Below are 21,122 nucleotides of genomic sequence, written 5' to 3'. Positions count from 1 at the left end.
TCTACCAAACAGCAGAGCTGGAACTCCAATCTGTTCCTTCTCCCAGATGTGCGGCCACTGTAGGACAGTGTACGTATGCACTGACCTCTCCAGGTCTCTTAGATGTTCACCAACCACCAGTGTGCTAAACTCCTCATAGCTATTTGTATCTTGCCCTTTATATTTTTCTTCTTGTTTCCCTGCTAAGTAGGTGAGCTTATAAGGATTATTTACGATAGCCTGGGCACCCGGATAGGGCTGCCTTCAATTCCTGGATGACCACACTGCCTTCTACAGCTCTCCGAGTGGCTCAGGGTTCTTCACCCCAAGACAAGACTGCCCCTAACCCATCAGCTTGACACTCTGCCAACCCAGTCCTCAGCTCCCCTTGGGGCTGTGCCCCCAGAGTTTAACATGGAGTCGAAAAACAATCTAGAAGTAAATCAGCTAATCTCCTTGAGAGCAGAGTCATGGCAATGCTTTCTTACTCATATCCCCACAGTGCCTCGATCCGTGATCCGCATTCAGTTGGGGCTTAGTATCAACCTAGATATGCACACTCACGCAGGGCTGGGGAAATCTGGGAAGACCAACTTCCAATAACAGAAGTATAAGATTCCTAAGAGCAAATCCACATTCAAAAGCCCTAGACAGTTAGTCTTCCAGTCGCCCACTCACCACTCTCATATTTAAGAACCTATGTCAGCCAAGCTCTGGGAATGCAAAGATAGGATGGGAGGAGCTTCTCCTTGCCGGCGTTATGTGGAACAGAAGCTCTGTGACCACGAACTGGAATACACAGGGGCTGAGGAAGCGCAGAGGAGGGCTTCTAAGCACCTAGGACTTGGGTAGGCATAAGAGCAACTTCCTGAGGAAGTGAAGTGGCCCTTGAGTTGAGGTCTGTGTCTCATAGATCTTTGTGAAGAAGTCCTCTTGGCTTCCAGACACCCTGCCCGGCGGATCCCCGGCTCAGCATGGCCAGCCTCGGCTCTGTCCCTGTGTCCCGTGACATTCTCCCACGGGCGGGGCACGTGTTGCTTCTCCACCTCCTGCTCCATCCTGAGGCTGACGGCGGCCTCTGCCTGCTGCTCGCTGATCACACACGGACACTCCCTCCTACGCACCTCCACCCGCCTGCCCAGGTACTGCTCTTCCAAAGTCTCTGGGCTTCTTGGAGATGAGAAGCCCCTCTACACAGAAGGAGGTCTGTTCATGAGCACGGACTTGCCTCACGCAGGCTACTTCATCCCAGGCTCCTGTGCTGACATGGACACGTCTCAAGGGGCCTGGATTCCAGCGGAGAAGTATTTCCCTGATCAAGATTTAAAACTTAAAAAGGCAACTCAGAGGTTATGCTCAGGCCCGTCTTCAAAGCAAACCCTCTTGTGGTTGTGGGGTTTGGCTTTTCTGTTCAGCCAGCCCGCAAGGAGGGGCCCAGGGCACCGCACTACCTCAGCCGGGGCCTGCAAGGCAGAGAGGGAACGGCTGGACCGGAGCCTGGCGGCCCTGTTTCCCAACCTCTCTACCCCCAAAGCCACCATGCTGCCCAGAGAAGGGGTGTCTGTCCACACCCAGCTCTGGCAGGAGCCTTGCTCTCCAAACTGGGCAAGTCCACAGTCAGCATTACGCCAGAGCCCTGGGCGGCCTGGGGAGGGCTCAAGGACTGGACAGGAACCTCCCCAGGCTCGGGAGGCTTTGCTCAGAAAACCAAACAAGGGGCAGGGCTCGGGTGATGTTTTCTTCCTTCAGCCCCGTCTCAACAGAGAGGCACCAGAAAGCCCCAGAATCAGCTGTGGACCTGCCCGCCTCCACAGGCTGACAAGCTAACACAGGATCTAAAAAAAAAAAAAAAAAAAAAAAAAGTTGAGATTTGGATTAAAATCCAATCTGCCTTTCTCCACCTTTTTTTTTTTTTGCGGTACGCGGGCCTCTCACTGCTGTGGCCTCTCCCGTGGCGAAGCACAGGCTCCTGACAGGCAGGCTCAGCAGCCATGGCTCACGGGCCCAGCCGCTCCGCGGCACATGGGATCCTCCCAGACCGGGGCACGAACCCGTGTCCCCTGCATCGGCAGGTGGACTCTCAACCACTGCGCCACCAGGGAAATCCCTCTTCACCTTTTTGAAGAGAGCAGACTGTAATATATGATGTAAGTCTTGTTGGTGAGTCAGGGTGATCACCAGCCCCAATGAGGTACTGGGCTGTGCTTTGTATGTATCAGAGGGGAGTGTCAGAGCCCTTAGGAGGCCGGGGTTCCTCCTGGTGCCCATGCTGCAGTCACCTTGAGTACTCACAGCCGTTTTTCTCATTCTTCACCATGTTCTCTCTCACTACTGGCTACCGAAGTCATTCCTAGCTGCTGACAACCTAGCTGCCTCAGGCAATGATCCTCTGTTCTCGTACATCTTCAACCTTGGTATAGAGAAAATGGGCTTTGCGGCACCGGAGTGAGGCGCTCTGCTCGGGCTAAGTGATATCCACTCCAGTACGGCAGTCCGATGTTGATTTCAATCCCAAGTCTAAGGGCTTTCTCATTTCTGTTCTGGCTCCTGATTCATGCTCTGGACTGGCTGAGTTTGTTAGATAACTTCAGGAGAAAAGAAATCTACAACTACTATATCATTTGGCATCTACTGAGGGGACACCACCCTGCAGGGCACCCTAGCATCAGCCTAAGTTATGGCTCCACAATGCCAGGATGCAGGAGCACCCCTGTCCTCAGCCAGTGTTGGGGTTCAGAAGCCCCCTGCCTCTGCTCCTTGGCATCTTCCAAATATGGCATCTCACAGGGCCAAAGCAGGGCTGATTTCTTTCAGGAAGCCTTTTCCAACCCTCCGGTCCCCACTGACCTGTCAGGGGAGTCACACAGACAAGGCTCGCTCTCTAACAAGCCCCGGGAAAGTCCCCCATGCACAGGGACACCTGCGGTGGCTTCCCCACGGTGCACGGTACTTGTTGGCTCAACCTGCACATTTAGGAAACCCTAGTAATTGCCACAGGTACAGGATCAGTTCTGAGCATGTATTTCATAAAACCATGGAGTTTCAGAGGTACAGGGGCCTCAGAGATGAACAAAAGCAAACCCTTCAACTAGCCCCAGTCTCCGGACCAGACTGCCTCTGGGGAAGGAGGGAGGCAAGAAAAACTGAGCTGGTGAGAAATTTGTTGCCTCTCTTATGACTACCACAGTCATAGACAAAAGACAGTAACCTGACTAAATGATCCTCGTGCAGAAACCCCGTATACAGGCAGGCGGAGCCTGATGTCCAGACTGACTGTGGACACGGCCACACCAAAAACCCATGAAAAGAGCACTTTCCCAATATACGGAACTCTGAGCTCAATAATTACACCCTCCCAGGGAAATGCCCCTTTTCACAGACCACATATATTTGTGGAAAACAGCGCATGAATACGCATAGCTCATAACAGAAATTCACTTGAGACCTGCACATAAAAACACAAGTATAGGAATCCCAGATACGCCTAGAAAAGGACAACATGGATGATGGACTAGCCATGATCAGGACCAGAAGAAGTTGATGCTGTTCCCAGTGCGAAAGTAACCCCCTCAACTCTACTTGGTCCAAACTTGAGCTCGTGGATGAGACAGGGCAGCAATGGATCAGCACAAATGTCTGAGGGAATTCAACAGCCACGGCTGAATCTGAAACTCACCCTTGACCACGTTGCCTTACTGGTCTATTTTCTTTTCAGGACAAAGAGGGTGCAATGGGAAATGCTATGTCTAATCAGCTACAAAACATCTTCCAGGGTCAGCGACAACTGTCATACAAAACTGCCACGGCAATGGAGGCGAGGGCTCACCCTCGTGCTACATTTCTAAAACACATTTGGAGAGAAGCACCTCTGAACACAGTTCAAATTTTAGTTCATATAACTCCGAAAGACATGTCTTTGAAAAATAAATTCTGAAAAACAAAACCAAACTAATGCCCTACGTATCTGTACCCCCACAGCCTCTCCACTCTCTCTGACTGTGGGTCTAGGATGCACACTGTAAATGGTGCAGGCTCAGGGCTCAGAGAGCATGACCCTTGACTCTTCCATTTATTCTCTGACCTTGAACGAGTTAACTCATTTCTCCAAAGCTCAGATTCTTCATCTGTAAGATGAGAATATAACAACACAGAAAACCCTGCTATAACACGGTAAGTGGGCTTCAAAAGAGTCAACTGTATACATGTATTACTAAAAGGTTAATGAAGTGACTTGGGCCAGCCCGGTGCAGGTAGCTGGTCAGAAAATCTAGTGACAGACTGCAAGACCCAAATATACAGGTTTGGGCTGAGGTCTGGAGTCACCTGTGGTAATTGTCTCATGAGCTTAAATGTTAATGGGGACAATTCCAAATTCAATGACTTTCTGAGACTTCAACAGTTGGCACTGAGGCCAGGAAAAATACTGGAGACTCAGGAGTCCACCCTCCACCTTCCTATTTCCCAAGGAGAACCTGCCTGCCTGGTTTAGGTTTTTGTTAAAGATTAAATGAGGTAATATATTTTAAAGTGCCTGACCCAAAGCAAACGGCTTATGAATGGTAGCACCGTGAGCTTACGCATCTGTGTTTGTTGGGGAGGCCAATCTGTCCCCTATGTGTACCTGTACTGCCCTCCCCACCAAGGGCTACCACGAGGGCACTACTACAGGAAGTGAGCCAGGACCATTGCTTTCCTTAGGGACTTAGACCATAAAGTCGTGCTACTCTCTGTTTTTATGCAGTATTTGCTGCCAACTCTCAGCCTCCTGAAAAATCAAACCTGTAGCTACTGAGAGGCACCTGTGGTACAAAGAGTAGAAAAAGCACTGCCTTGGAGTCAGAAGGCCTGGATTCCTGCTACTCTGTAAACCATATAAGTTACTTCCCCTTTCTGGGCCCTGTCTCTTGGCTGATGATAGAGAGGGAATACTAACTACTGCATTTGGTCGTCGAGAAGAGCAAATGAAATACTGCCAGTGAAAACATTTATAAACTTACAGGATTATACAAATATAAAACAGTATCATATTACTAACGAGTCTGAGCATTTTGTAGCAAGGGATGGGGTTGGTTGTTGGCTAAGATATTCACACAGTTCCTGGACATAAAAGCATGACCCAATCTCCACATATATATATATATATATTTTTTTTTTTAAATTAATTTATTTTATTTTTGGCTGTGTTGGGTCTTCGTTGCTGCACACGGGCTCTTCTCTGGTTGCGGCGAGCAGGGGCTACCCTTCGTTGCGATGTGCAGGCTTCTCACTGGGTGGTTTCTCTTGTTGCAGAGCACGGGCTCTAGGCGTGTGGGCTTCAGTCGTTGTGGCACACAGGCTCAGTAGTTGTGGCTTGCGGGCTCTAGAGCGCAGGCTCAGTAGTTGTGGCACACGAGCTTGGCTGCCCCGCGGCATGTGGGATCTTCCCGGACCAGGGCTCGAACCCGAGTCCCCTGCATCGGCAGGCGGATTCTTAACCACTGTGCCACCAGGGAAGTCCCTCCACTTATATTAAATCAGAAAATTCTTGAAATGAGAGTTTTAGTGTTCTCCTAAGCATAGACTCAAGAATTGAAGAAATCAGAGTCCATCTAGTCCCAACTCACAATCCAAGCACCAACTCTTTAAAACACCCCAGAAATCATTCAGCCTCTGCTTGAAAAGAAAATACGCTCTCACTTTGTACTGAAATGACCTTATTTTAAGTTCTACCCATTGGTCCACCCACAGCTTCCTTCCGCACCCAAGCCCCTCTTTCTTGTGAAAGCCCATCATATACTTGAAGAAAACAACTGTGGACATAAACCTCCTCCCTTTTAACTTTCCTATTTTGCAGATAAGGGCCCCGAGGCCTAAAAAAGTATGTGCACACCACCCCACCCCCCCATACAGAGTTGTTTATTTCCTATTCATTCACTTTCCTCGGATCTGATTGTGGCTTCTGCAATTAAACTAGCACATGCTATTAAAATCAGAAATATTAAGGCTGGAAGAGCTCACCCAGTCAGAGGCCTCACATTCCGCAGCTTTAAGTTCTCCCAGAGCAGGGAGAAAAGGTGAGATAGGGCCAGGTGGGGAAGCCTTGTTCAGGTTTTAGCCACTTCTTTTCAAATGTTAATTGAGCCCTTGAGCTCTGTCAACAAAAACAGCTTTCCCACTGTGAAAAATGAGCCAGCATTTCCTACATACCAAAGCCCCACATAAACACTAGCTAGCCGCCTTTATTCTGACGGCCTGGGTATGTGCTGACAGGAAAGCTCTGGAGAGACCGTGTACTGGTCACAGAATGAAATCTGCAAAGGCCCCCCTTCAGGGTTAGTGTTCGTTATCCTGCCAGTCAACTAAGGATGCCAACATTCAGAAAGATTCTAATGACCAGCCTTGACCACTCCATCCAAAGGCAAGTAGGAATTAGGAGCACCTGCTAAGTCCTGCTAAGTCCCAAGTGCTGGGATGGATGTGAATGACACCTCAAGGGGCTCAGACTCCCGTCGGTGACAACCACCCAAACAGGGAAGTACAGCTGAGTGACCTGGGGGCCAAGACAGAGCATGTGAGTGGGGGTGGGGAGTGTCAGGTGAAGATCCAAAGTGGAGGCAAAGCTGAGTCTCAAAAGATGAATGATGGTCACACCATGTGGACGACAGCCTATAAAGCCAATTCCGGGCAGAGGAAGCAACGTAGGCAGACACAGGCTGGTGTTCAACAATCCACCTAAATGGCTATAACAAGAGCAATGGGGTCACAGCGCTGAGTCCTAGGACAGCTCTGAGAACCCTGATGGGGTGGGCTGAAGAGCATCTCCCCAAAATCTGCATCTACCCAGAAACTCAGAATGTGACCTTATTGGTCTTTGCAGATGTAATTACAATTAGTTAGTAAGATAAGGTCATACTGGTGTCTATATAAGAAGAAAATAGGACACACAGAGAAGGCCGTGTGATGATGGAGCTGAGACTGGAGGGATGCAGCTACAAGCCAAGGAGCCCCAAGGATTGCAGGCAGTGGCCAGAAGCAAGGAGGAGCAAGGGAGGGCTCTTCCCTAGTGCAGAGGGAACACGGCGCTACCAACACCTAGATTTCAGACTTCTTTGCGGTACGTGGGCCTCTCGCTGTTGCGGCCTCTCCCGTTGCGGAGCACAGGCTCCGGACGCGCAGGCTCAGCAGCCATGGCTCACGGGCCCAGCCGCTCCGCGGCATGTGGGATCTTCCCGGACCGGGGCACGAACCCGTGTCCCCTGCAACGGCAGGCGGACTCTCAACCACTGCGCCACCAGGGAAGCCCTAGATTTCAGACTTCTAACCTTCAAAACTCAGAAAATTGGTTCAAGTCACTCAGTTTGTGGTCCTTTGCCAGTAGCTGCAGGAAGAGAATACACTTGTATTTAGGGAAAGCAGGATGGAGGCAGGTAGAGGGCAAGGCTGAGCTAAGGTTAGGTGGCCGAGGCGCTGCATGAATGGCAAAGGGGAGAGGGTGAGGAGAGAGGACGAGGGAGGGAAAGGTCGGTGGGGGCATGGGGGGTAGCACAGAGGGTGAGCCAGCTGAGAAGACCCAGAGAACAACGGCCGTAAAGGAGCCTGGGTATCACGGCCACCGCGTCTCTTGCTCTTTAAGGCATGCCTACCCAGTAGGTGAATTTTAGGCCGGAACCCAGGTCTTTGAGACAACTTGAAAATGCAGGATCCAAAATGAAAGTTGACTCAGCTTCTTGGGAAAATTCCCACCCTGGGAGAGAGCTTGATGCCCTCGGTTTCACCTGACTGCTACTTCTCCCCAGGAGAGTCAACAAGGGTTACATCTTCCTGAATGTGTGGGTTTCACTGCTCCCTGGACTTGGAGATAAACTGACTTTGTGACCGAGGGTCAGGAGCATTTGCAGTAACATTCGTGTGAGTCCCAGAGAGGCACATATAATTAGCCTCTGAACGTTGCTGCCACCTCCTCTGCTGAGAACCGGACACACGAGTGTTCATACCTCCTGGCCCTCCTGTCCTTCAATCAAAATGTTTGTCTCACAGCTGCATTGGGGGCAGTAGCTTACACAAGTCCTGCACAGATAACAGGCAGTGATCACCTGGGAACCTGAGGTCAGGGAGTGGCAAAAACTGGAATCGGCTCCTGTTTACTGACAGGTCTGGTTAGGATGCAGGAAGATCTGGGAGAATGGCAGGATGTTCTGGGACCTTCTCCTGACAGACCGGGGCGGTGGGGGGGGACACACGTGGCTGCCTGAGATCTTGAGATGCGAGGCCCATCCTGAGAGGGGACAGTGGCCAGCGTCCCTGTCCTGCTGGGGAGGCCCATGGAAGCCCTTCTCCAGGCCACATGGATTCTCCAGGGACCCAGGTTTGCCGGCTCCTCAGCTTCAGCGACCAAGTTCTCTGAATCGAGATTCGAAAACTGGCAGGTGTCCCTGGACGAGGCTTTGAACACCAGCTGCAGACAAGCGCTACAGGGGATCCCCATTGAAAGATAGCAAACAGAGACCAGAAGCCGCATAGTCCTATGGGGGAAGGAGGTGAAATGTGCTATCTGGCGGGGCACACAGGGTACTTCTCCAAGCCCTTTGGTGTCCCGCTTTAAGTTCCTGCTAAGAAAGTGTAACCTGGGAAACACCCTCTCTAAAAGTCACACTGGGAGGAGACCACGTTGCCAGCACCAGGAGTCTGTGAGCACAGAAGTGGCCAACAGCTACATACAACGCCCTGGTCCTCCTGGTCGCAGCAACTGAAAAACGAGAGGTGTGTCATTCCTCTAGGCTGCAACACGGAGAGACCACCGGGTGGTTCTGAGCGTGCTGACGACACTGATGAGAAAGCCCTCACCTAGGGGATGATCCAGTCATATCTGGCTGTCCCATAAGAGAAAGATGCTGGCAGACCCCTTGCGCTGGGAGGACCTACGAGATGTGCTTCCCCTCAAGTGGCAGGTTTGGCTATGGCCACATCTCCCCAGAGAGCTCGCAGCCCACTTCCAGGCCAGGGCACAGGCCCCTCCCACAGGATCTGCACCTGCCATGCCTGCAATGGGAAGTCGGCCTTCCAAGCTTTAAATCACTGAGCTACATCACACCAGATCAAAGACGACCACCTGTTCTGGGTGCCTTGAAAAGCAGATTTAGATCAGGACCAAGAGCAGCCCCAGACCCACCCAAGATGCTCGGCTGGCCTGCTCTTATCCAGCCTCACATCCTCTTGACACCGGTACCTCTGGCCCTGGGAGGAACCGCAGGCACCCAAATGGAGAGGTCTGGAGGCCAAGGGCAACCAGTCTAGCCAACGGATCTCTGCTCACAGAGACCAAGCGAGGCCAGTATGGGGCAGGACAGGGAAAGGGGACCCTGTTCACTTGCCCTCTTGAGTGTTAGTGTACCACACACACTGAACCAAATCACACCCATCAATCCATGCGGGAGCGTGCAGAAAGCCAGGCAGGCCGAGGGGCAAGTCCTTGGGAAAACAGACCACACACCACTCCAGTGCGGATCCACCACCTGCCGCCAGGGGCGGGGGTGTGGGGACGGCACCATGGAAACCAGGTTCACGTCCAGGGCTCCGTCCCGTACTCTCCGCCTCGGAGAGAGGATCTGTGGGCAGACGCCGTGCGAGGGCAGCCTTCCCAGCTGTGGCTGCTGCCAGTAGGCAGCTGAGCAAACACAGGCCCACAGTGTCCGGCACCTTCCACTCTCATTAAAGCCACTTTTAACAGGCACCACGGGGCCAAACCACAAACGGCAGCTCTGAGCCCGCCTTCGAAATTCTCCCACAGGAGAGCAGAGCCTGAGCAAAACTCTGCACACGCTACTCTTTAGCTCTTACTCATTTTCATCCTTTGTTTCCTTAGGGAGTGGGGGTGGGGACTGCTAATATCTTTACTGAAAAGCAGCTACGCAAGAAGGCACATTTCCAAAACTGAGACTGCATGGGAAACCATGATCATAAAAAACATGAACCAAGACCTTTGGCGGTCATTTTAAAACACGCCCTCACTTCACAGGCGATGGAGTCAGGCCCTCCCGCGACAGTTGGTGCCGGTCTTGAACGTGGGAGGGAGGGGCCCACAGCCCAGCGTGACAGCCAAGCCTGATCAGTGGGGTAATCACCAGCTTTGATATCATTTGACCCATAGTCACAGACGCGAGATTTCCAGTGGAGCTGGATATATCCTGGCGTTACTGGAGTAACCTTAACCTCCCCAGGAGACTCTCCTTTTCACACTTCTAACTAGAAAACCAAAGTGCCATCGAGAGAAACAAGGCCCCCACTCAAGCTGGGAAGAGGCAGGTGAGATCTGGAGAGAGGACAATAGGAGCTCTGTTTCATGGGGTTAAGCTCTGCTCATTGATCCGTGGTTTCCTGGGGCTTTAGGGTCAAAGGTCACCAGGGTGCCTAACGTTCCTGTCTTAGCTCGGGCTGCCATAACAAAATACCAGAGACTGAGGGGTTTAAACAACAGAAGCGACTTTTCCTACAGTTCTGGAGCCTAGAAGTCCAAGCTCAAGGTCTGGCCAACTCAGTTTCTGCTGAGGACTCTCTCCCTGGCTTGCAGACGGCTGCCTTCTCACTGTGCCCTCACATGGTATTTCCCCAGTGCGTGTGCACCAGGGGAGAGAGCGTGCAGGCAAGCTCTCTGGTGTCTCTCCTTCTAAGGCCACTAATTTAAAAGATCTATGAACTCCCTTAACCTTAATTACTTCTTTAGAGGTCCTATATCCAAACATAGCCACACTGGGGTTTAGAGCTTCAACCAATGAATTTGGGGGTAACATTCCACCTCTGGTTCCCCCAAAATTCATGTCCTTCCTGCAAAACATAATCCCACCAAGTTCTTTGCCATTTTATTACAAAGGTCACCTTTTCTCCATCATCCAATAACATGTTCCTTGTTTCCTCATTTCTAGCTATGAATTTTTCAAGGAACACATTCAGTCTGTATTAGTTCCTTTTCAACACAATGCTACAATCATACATGATCATAAATTTCCACTGTTTGAAAAGCAATCTAAGAATCATTTCTTCTAAAGCATGGGTGGGTTCTGTGATCAGTAATCAGAACTTTGATTAAATGGTCCACAGTCAATGCCAATTTGTAAGATACTTTTAGTCTCAATGAATGAAGCATTGAGTTAAAAAACCTGCTGGCTGAATTAGGTACAGTGGAGCTTCGGCAATATGAATATCTTACAGAATGGGTCACTGTGAATAGACAAGTTTCCCAGAGGACTGAGACGAGAGTTAAATCTGCTTTTGTGGTTTCTGTCCTTGCTGATGACTACCAGCTATCACCCTCCATTGATGTTCATGTACCTCCTTATAGCAGCTCTTTCCCTGACTTGAAATATGTTACTTCTGGACTCTTGGAGACCTCAAAGTCAATAATTAAATTTTTTAGAGCTCTAAGAATATGCAGACTCTGAGAATGAGGGCCTGAGGCTGTTGTGGGAGCCTGCCACACAGTGAACCCCAATGAACCAATGCTTCCAATATCCCCCACCTGGTGCAGTCTTTGCCCCTTAAATCTGGGCTGGGGCTCTGACTTGCTCTTAGAAGAGGATGCAGTGCAAGTAGTACTGGCCGAGTTCCAGGCCTAAGCCTTAAAAGAGAGCTTAGAGAGCTCTGCTTGTGTGTTCTTAGGAGCCCTGAGAAGTTGTCTAGCTACACTAATGAAGACACTACTCCCCCAGAGGGAAGGCCCTCTGGGGAAGGAGAGAACCACAGAATACCTGGGACAAGAAAGCAGCAAAATCCCAGTGGAATCACCACATGACTGCACCGGGACCACTGGCCAGACCAGCCAAAGAACCTCCCAGCTGAGCCCAGCCCACAGAACTATGAGAAATGATAATAATGTTGCCCTAACTACTAAGTTTTGGGGTGGTTTTAACAGCCATAGTTAAAAGAGGTCTTCTTCGGCAGGGGGACCCAACCCCCAGGCCACAGACCAGTAGCGGTCCTCGGCCTGTTAGGAACCGGGCCGCACTGCAGGAGGTGAGCAGCGGACGAACGAGCAAAGCTTCATCTGCCGCTCCCCATCGCTCGCATTACCTCCTGACCCACCCCCACCCCCACCACCGCTCACATCCGTGGAAAAATTGTCTTCCATGAAACCGGTCCCTGGTGCCAAAAAGGTTGGGGACTGCTATTCTTCAGGACATGTGACAAACAGAAAGTTAAAAATGTTTGACCAGGGGACTTCCCTGGTGGCGCAGTGGTTAAGGATCCGCCTGCCAATGCAGGGGACACGGGTTCGAGCTCTGGTCCGGGAAGATCCCACATGCCACAGAGCAACTCAGCCCGTGCGCCACAACTACTGAGCCTGCGCTCTAGAGCCCGCGAGCCACAACTACTGAGCCCGCGCGCCACAACTACTGAAGCCTGTGTGCCTAGAGCCCGTGCTCCACAAGAGGAGCCACCGCAACAGGAAGCCCCTGCACTGCAACAAAGACTAGCCCCCGCTCGCCGCAACTAGAGAAAGCCCGCGGGCAGCAATGAAGACCCAATGCAGCCAAAAATAAATTAAGAAAAAAAAAGTTTGACCAGACAAAGGTTCAAACCTACTTACTACTGTGGTTATAAGGCAGAGGCTTTGTTTGCTGAGCAACTGAATAAAAGAACCAATGGAGCTAAGGAACGACCATAGAGTGGGTGCCGGCCATCTCTGACAATCCTCTTCACACCCTCCTTTCCAGCCCTGAAGCTATGATTTAAATGAGATAGAATAAGGTGTACAAAAATATCTAGCACCCAGCCTGGTTCATGGTAAGCGCTCAAAAAATGCTTACAAGTCCACTCATGCATTCTTAAAGCAGTGATATGAACATGAACACATCTGTTCAGGGGCACCATGGTGAAACGGTTAAGATCCTTCTGGAACCAGCCTGGGCTCAGATCCTGGCTCCCACAATTACAAACTGTGTGGCCATAGACAACCTACATAACTCCTCCAAGCCTCAGTTTCCTCACCTGAAAATGAGGGTAACAGTGCCTACCTCACAGGATTGCCGTGATGATTCAATGAGTTACATGTTAAGAGCTTAGAAGGTGCCTGGCACATGTTAAGGTCTATGTCAGTGTTAACTGGTAAGGTTTCCATTGTTGTTGCTTTGCTCTGCATCTTGGATTCAGTCAGTCAATTCCACTGGCTGCTATGCTCTAATATTTACAGGATTTACCTTTAAAGATTTCAAAACTGAGAAATCATTAATGAGGATCATTAAATGTCATTTTAAGTCTCTTTTTTCTTCTGGGTTTCTCCCCAGATACAGTCAGATCAAAACCTAGTGCTTGGTGAAATCCTGGAAAAGTTAGCAACTCATTGCGAGAACTTGGCCAAGAAAAGTGACACGTGAGGTATGTGTGGAGAATTACGAACCCAATGTGCCAAGACCCCAGGATGCTGCGGAGAACACAGGGATGGAGTGTGATGCACAGGAAGGCGTTGGTTCCTTGCGGTCTCAAGCAGGTCCCTGAACCTATGGCTCGGGGCCCTCAGTGGTAAAGGGGCGACACCACTACAGCACCTGCCCCCACCCCTGACAGCAGCGAGGAGGGGAAAGGGAGACATCCCTAAGAGCCCTGGTAATCCCTACGGCACTGGGCAAAGGTTAGGATGTATCTTAATCTACTTTGGGGTCTCACTTTGTACAACTGGAACATTTTACATTTCTGAAAGTTTTCAAATAAGCCCAAACTCCCGTTCCTGCCAACAAGCAAGGTCCCTGCAAGTACCTTTTATGAGAGCTAAGGAGAAACATATTTTAAGACACTAAAGAATAGATATTTTTCTGACTATTCTCAAAAATAGCTCAGTTGACTTTATAAAATCACCTTTGAAAACAAAACAACAAAAGAACTCACCATCGCTCTGCATCTCAGCCCAGTAGGCCGCTGCTCCGGGGAGGGCCTTACATAACGGAAGAGTAGACTGGCCTGATTCTGGGAGGGTCTGGGGATGACCTGCTATTCTGATCCCCGGGACCTGCTTTGTGTCTATTCCAATTCCCCCTTCCCTCCTGTTTCGACACTTTACAAAAGGGCTTAGAAGTTCTATTTCTGATCCAGTGACTCTTCCAGCCACCGATGGATTTAGACCAGATTTAGCCCAAGGCTCGGCGGGTGACAGGCCCACAGGGGCCAGCAGGGAGAGATGGGTCCCAAGCCCGCCCCAGATCTCGCAGCCTGGCTGTCGCATGGGTGGCTGGCCCTGCCCGAGGGCTCTGGGAGTAAGGACACCTCTCCTTCCCTGGCCATCTTTCCACCCCACAACCAGGGTCTCCATGTGAGGGGCAAGAGGGGCCTTAGGAAGGCAGGAGAGGAGGAAAACAAATGGTCCTGCAGAGGGGCTGGAAGGAAGATATGGGGCCACCCCCAGGCCGCCTTCCATCTCCCTGGGGAGCTAGGGTGAGTGGCTTCAGGGATAGCAAGTTAAGGACTAGGCAGCTGTTTGGTCATGGGGAGGACAACCCTGAGGGGTCCGCGGCAAGCCCTGGGCCACACGGCACTGTGGGCCCTGCGTCTCCTGCCCAGGTCTACGCCTGGCTGGCGCAGCCACGTGGTGAGGAACCGGGACGACCCACAATTTTCTGAACATACCGTGGCACACTGCCCTGGGGCTGTTTTCTGTGTCCCCTCCCCACCTCCACCCTGATCCCGCACGCAGAGCAAGCAGTCCTAGAGGGAGGAGGGACACGGGAGCCCACGGAGGGAGTCAGCCCCACTGCCTGGACTACCTAAAGTGGGAAGACTCCCTTCCCTCTTCCACCTCTGCAAGTGGGATTCACACAACTAGAGCTGAGCCAAAACACAAAACCACGGCAGGCCTCGCTACGGGCCAGTGTATTAACTACTTACATTTACAGAGTCCCAAATGTCACTCATCTCTCTGTGACCAGAGCTGGATTTCTCTCCACCCTCCTGACCTTTAGCAAAACCTGTCCAATCCTGAGACAGATGTGTGGCCGGGCTTTATCTCCGTCACTGCCTGAAGTCCACCCCATCCTCCTGTGTTCCCGTTGCCCATTCCAAGGCCAGCGTCTGCAACTATGCACTGCACAGTGTGGCACTGGTCCCCCTCCCAGGAGTTCCGGGATACAGCTTCGGAGGCAGCCACCCTGTGTCAATGGAGCCCCCAGGTCCGGGCTCTGTACGCAGCAGACGTTTAATGCAAGTCTGCTGGTCATTCTCCAATGTAAAATATGGGGAAAGAAAGCTGCCTGAGATGGACAAGCAGCAGAGACTTACTTGCCTTCACAGCCCCTCTGGCATCTGCAAAGGACTCAATGCATCTGATTTCGCTGCGTAGAGCCTGTGAATCAGACGTCGATTCCCTCCAAGGATCGGTCCAAGTGGCACAGGCCTTGAATGCTAAACCACCCAGTCCTCAGGCGGTACATCTGAGCCAGAGGAATGAAAGAAGATTCGTGCCAACACCAAGATGGTTCGGCAGTATCACGGACTCCAAACCGGGGTTGGGTCACCTCCCCGGGCCCCAGCCAAAAATATGACAAAGCCCACTGTTCTGATCTCCACTAAGGTGCCCTTGCCATCTTGGCTGCTTTGCAGTATCACAGCAGTAATAGCTACAACCAACAAAGTGCTTACCATACGCCAAGCAGGTTACCCACGTCGACATACATGTTGATGCAGAGGAGGGAGGAGAGCCCTAGGAGAGGACAGTGTCACACATCCCAGGTCATTCTCTCATCCGGTAACCACCTGAGTGCCAACCGTGTGCTATGCTCTAGGCCAGGCACTGAAGATGCAAAGAAGAGTAAGACACAGCACCTGTCCTCAGGGAGCCCACAGTTTGTGGAAGAAAACACAGAAAAATAGGCCAATGACACCAAGTGAGAGATGCCATAATGAGGGCATTAACTTAGGTCTGGCTTCATGGCGTCTAGGGGATCCTGAACAAAGCTAGTCATGTTCTTTTGTATAAATTACTTAAATTCCCTAAATCCCCATCTCTTCATCTGTAATACAGGGATTAATAGTACCCACACCAAAGAGTTCTGTGAAGACAATCTATACAAAGTGCTTACTTCGGGGTACATAAAAACAAAATAAAATAAATAATGATGATCACTCTTTTAGTTAACCACAAAATAATTGATTTTATGCACAGATTTAAAATATGACATCTTAATGTATTTCTAACTTCTTCTCACGCGCATACATTTTTAAAACGCTCAACTCTTCCAAATTTGTACTTTGAGTCTTTACTGGAGGATCACTAAGGTGACCATGTAAGTTGTTGCCCAAACCAGGACACTTCTGAGAGTGGGGAGAAAAGGAATGATTAATAATTCCACTGGGACAATGGGGTAAACCAGATGTACCATTATGAACAAAATGGAACCGCTGATGACTCTATCGTTCACAGGCCAATTTCCGGGGCAAGGTCAGCAGCCATCACTAAGGCTTCCATTCTCCATCATTTTTAAGAGCTGCCAACAACTTTGGAAATAGGCCCAACAAAACTCCAAGCTGGAAGAGAGCCAGTACCTGTGCCACCCCATCTAAAAATCAGGAAAGTCAATGCACATGAACAACCCCACCTCCACCCTGCCATACACACAGCCACACACACACACACACACACAGCCACACACAGCCAGCCAGCCACACACACACACACACACACCCCTCCCAAAACCTGAAAAAAAGACTCAGAGCCCGGTCCTGGCTCTTGGCACCTGCCGTCACCCCTCACTTGTTGAAGACTAGCTGTCTTCTAGACGATCCCCCTCACCTCAGGTGTCCAAAGCTGTAGAAGCGGGACTCGCCATCAGTGGAGCGGACCACCTGCAGCGTGAACATGGGCTGCAGCTGTCTGAGCTCCAGCAGGACAACGGCCAGGTAGTGGATGAAGAGGAGGGCGTCCACGAGGGAGACGGCGTATTGCACGATGCCCTGGTAATTTCGGTCCCGAGAGTCCAAAATGCGGACCCCGTAAAAAAGCCAATAGGAGACCACGAAGAGAAAGATGAGGACCAACAAGAGCGCACGGAACACGAAGATCCGCGGCACGTCGGCTCTCTGCTTGCGGAAGAACAGAGCCCAGGTCCCAATGAGCAGAATCAGGAGCTTGAATGCCATGGAGATGAAGAGTCCCTCGCAGATGGTGCCACAAGGCTCCAGCTCCTCCCGCCACAGGATGGGGGGCAGCAGGATGAAGGCAATGGGGGTGAGGAAGACCAGGAGTCCGAGCACCGTGGCAACGGTGAGGCCCAGGTAGCGTCTGCAGTCCAGCCCCACGCTGTCCTCCATGTCCTTGCTGATGCGGGCGATGTCCTCCTGCGAGATGCTATGCTCCGAAGTGCCTGTGATGGCCGTGGTGGTCTCCCCCCAGTTGTCATCCTGACAGGGAGAGAACAGTGAGGATGAAGAGCCACATGGCAGGTCACGTGTAAAAGCCACAAAGCCCGCGGAGGCACAGGGGACAGGGAGGGCCCACCTCCTTCAACCAACCCACATGAGTGGGCTTCCTGGGAAATGGAGGCTTAGCTCTTTAAATAGAGGAAGTTTTTAACTTTAACAATTTTCACTGAAAATTTTCAAAATGTATTATATATCTACCTTTTCAAACAGAGAAAACATAATTTGACCTGTTTGTGTGTTTGGGTGATTCGTGACTACAACAGTGATTATCATCCACTGTGTTGGCGTCCCTGAGAGGCTCGGGGATAGACGATCCTGCTGTTAGACTACCGTGTGCGAGCGCACCTACCGCCTAAGGAGAGAACCCTCTGCACTTCCTTCTTAATTCACGGCTGGGCGATAAAGCCTTACTTTAAAGCCCAACCCCTGAGTGGGGAGCGTTACTGTGCCCTCCAGGAGCTCTGAGGAGGGAAGATCTTGCACAGGAGGGAAACTTACATGGCTACATACATATCAAAAGCCTCCTGTAGTCGGTACGCACATTTTTTAAAACTCCATGATGTTTTCCGTAAGTATCAAGCAATCTGACAACATTTCTCATTGAACAAGCTAAGCAGATGCAAGTATCTCTGGCCAGGACAGCTCAAAAATTCCTCCCTAAACACATGTTCTCATGGCAAACTAAACATCAAGAGCATAAAAATACTGAGATTGGGCTTCCCTGGTGGCGCAGTGGTTGAGAGTCCGCCTGCCGATGCAGGGGACACGGGTTCGTGCCCCGGTCTGGGAAGAGTCCACATGCCGCGGAGTGGCTGGGCCCGTGAGCCATGGCCGCCGAGCCTGCGCGTCTGGAGCCTGTGCTCCGCAATGGGAGAGGCCACAACAGTTGAGAGGCCCGCGTACCGCAAAAAAAAAGACAAAAACGAAAACAAAAACAAAACTGAGATGACTACAATGTGTGCCTTTTACTTTCTTGCTTTCACTGTCTCACTTTCTCTTGCTTTTTAAAGTCTGAGGTAGTGTGGAGTGATTGTCTCTTCATTTAACATGATCCAGTTGCCAGGGTTTTAAACAATTTCTCTACTTCTCTAGCAACTACGACATCGTTCCAAAGCAACAACAGAGCAAGAAGACAATGAAAAGCCACATTGGGTCCAAAGAGGTTTTTGCCTCAGAAATTTGTGTACGTGACTTAACTTGGAAAAAACAGTCAGCCACGGTGGTAAGTTGGGTGCAACTAATGCGTAAATACCAATTTAGAAAAATCTAAGTTAACAGCTGAATCAGCAAGATAGAGATCTCACAGCCAAACGATAACCTCAAATCTAGTAACAATCAAAAAAATTAGGATTCATGAAACGTATAAGCTATGGCAAGAAATAGTGGTGGCGGCAGGGAAGGTCTGGACCTGCGAACAATAGGTCTTCAACTCGCAAAGTTACAAGTATCAAGTACTATGAGGGAAGTTACTAGTTAAGGTAACAGCCAGAAGCAACCGCTACTCTCACTGCTGGTAGAAGTTTAAAATGGTACAATCACTCTTGAAAACTGGTCTGGTAGTTTCATATATAAATGTAGATTTACACTTAACTGTATGGCCCAGCAATTCTACTCCCAGATTTTTACCCCAGATAAATGAAAACATATGTCCACAAAAAGATTTGAACCAGAATGTTCTTAACATCTTTATTTTCATGCCCAAAACGATGCAACCCAAATGTCTGTCCACCGGGAGAATGGATAACAAATTGTGGTATATTCATACACTAGAACATTATTCAGCAAAAATAAAAAAGAATGAAACACAGCCAAACATGGATGAGCCTCCAAGTTATTATGCTGAGTGAAAAAAAAGTCCAAAACAAAAGAATATGATTCCAATTATATTAAATTCTAAAACAGGCAAAACTAATCTACAGTGATAGAAATCAAAACAGGGCTTGCCTTAGAGGGGTTTGGGGGCAGGGATTGACTGGGAAAGCATAAGAGAACTTTCTAGAGTGAAAGAAATATATCTTGATGGGAGTGTGGGTTATATGGGTTTATTCAGCTATTACAACTTTTCAAACTGTACACTTAAGATCTGTTCATTTCTCTGTGTGAATTTACTTCAATTTTGAAAAAGAAAACAACACAAGCACGAGAAGAAACAGCCACACATTCAAAGATGGACAACTTGCTTTAACATAAGGTGAGTTTACAGATCAGTAAAGTCACTTTGTAACACTCTTAGTGAAGGCAAATATTGGATTCCATGTTTTGTATTGGGCCTAATATTCAGCTGATGATCAGTGTTGAAATAATGATCACTAGTACTGTGGTCACTTTGTTATGTAGCTGATTTAGCTTCTCACCCTTTTTCCTGCCAAAGAGTTGCTAACTAAATCCCCTGTCCATTTTAAGAATATGTGCACATCTGTGCCTAAAAAATGAAGATATCCAACAATCTTCCCAAGACTGAGGTTCTTAGAAGAGAAGGATCTTAGATCTTCTATCTCAATCCCCTGCATTTTCAATGAAGAAACTGAGGCCCACAAAGGTTGTGAATGCCCAAAGTCAAGTCACATAGCCGCTGAGAAGTACAGCCTCCAAATGCCCACTTCAATGCTTTTCCCTGGTGTAAACACCAACGGCTTCCTAATGTAGCTTCCTAGAGAGCTACAAGATGTAGAGAAGATGACAGACGAAATGCCTTCACGGTGGGCCACCAGCACCTCTGAATTCACATCCAGGAGGAAACTGACCCCTGCAGCACTTAAGGGTGGCCCCGTCTTAGGATTGGCCCCATCCATCCAACCATTCCTCTGGCCCTCTGGCTCTCCATCCCTATGACTGCCCCAGAGCCAAGGCAGGCTGTGCAACAGTAAGGACTAAAGGCATTTACTTACCACTGAACAAACCCCACATTCAACCACAACTGCAGCTTTGGCTTCTCAGAGCATCTTGCATGCTCTGAAGAATTCCAATTTCAGTCCATATATCTGCTTATAAATGCACATCTGTCTGTACCCATAGGTACACACAGATACGTGCTTATCTATATCTTTACAGCTGTGTGGGCACACATCAGTTTATTTGGGGCTAAGGCTAGACATGCATATACTTCAAGGGGCTGTGCAAACATGTTTCTGAGTATAGCTCAGATGTTTATTCAAATCAAGTAGACTGTGAGACAGTTGGGACCCAGAGAGAACACACACAATGTTTTAAAAAAATTAATAAATAGTCCATACTTTAAAATTGGATGATTTCACATAAAATCCTAACTTCCAGCTTTTCTTAAATATTGCAAGACCCAGGAACACTTAATTCCTGCATTCCTGGTGTTTCCTTGACAGAGGAAATGCATTCTCCAGGTGCCAGATTCCATCACTCCATGCCACAGCCCTGACACTGACATGCCACACAGATTGCTATTTACTCCCAAGCTAGCCTGATTTATTTTTGCCTCTTCTGTGTAACCCAGGGTCTATTTCACTCACCTATGTTTCCCTAGCAGGCATCTAAGTGTATAGCTCCAGGTTTAGTGAGGCTTCCTCTGGGCTGTCCTAACCTCTCAGCTCTTCTTCCCAACATGACTTAGGGTCTCTGGAGAGCGAGTTTCCTTCTCTCTTACACTGTTCTACTTTGGAATGAGTCTCCAGAGCCTGCAGCCTGCAACTTTCCCTTCTCTGCTCTGTCGTCAGCCTTGCTGGCTTCTTTTCAACACCACTCAAAGGCCAACCAATCACACTTCAGAAGAATCCTCAAGCTAGCCAATGGTAGGT

The 21,122-nt window shown here is 49.7% G+C and overlaps 1 protein-coding gene across 3 annotated transcripts in view; it reads right to left on the bottom strand.

Annotated features, from left to right (window-relative positions):
* VANGL1 (VANGL planar cell polarity protein 1) overlaps positions 1 to 21,122 on the bottom strand; it is a 45,480-nt gene that overhangs the window by 7,796 nt on the left and 16,562 nt on the right. For all 3 annotated transcript variants that reach the window (XM_065885415.1, XM_065885425.1, XM_065885433.1), the window contains one exon: positions 16,727 to 17,334. In XM_065885415.1, coding sequence (XP_065741487.1) covers positions 16,727 to 17,334 — 608 coding nt within the window. The remainder of the gene's footprint in view (positions 1 to 16,726; positions 17,335 to 21,122) is intronic.

Source organism: Phocoena phocoena, chromosome 1 (genome assembly GCF_963924675.1).
Source record: "Phocoena phocoena chromosome 1, mPhoPho1.1, whole genome shotgun sequence".
NCBI lineage: Eukaryota > Metazoa > Chordata > Mammalia > Artiodactyla > Phocoenidae > Phocoena > Phocoena phocoena.
This window is presented reverse-complemented; position numbering and strand designations above follow the sequence as displayed.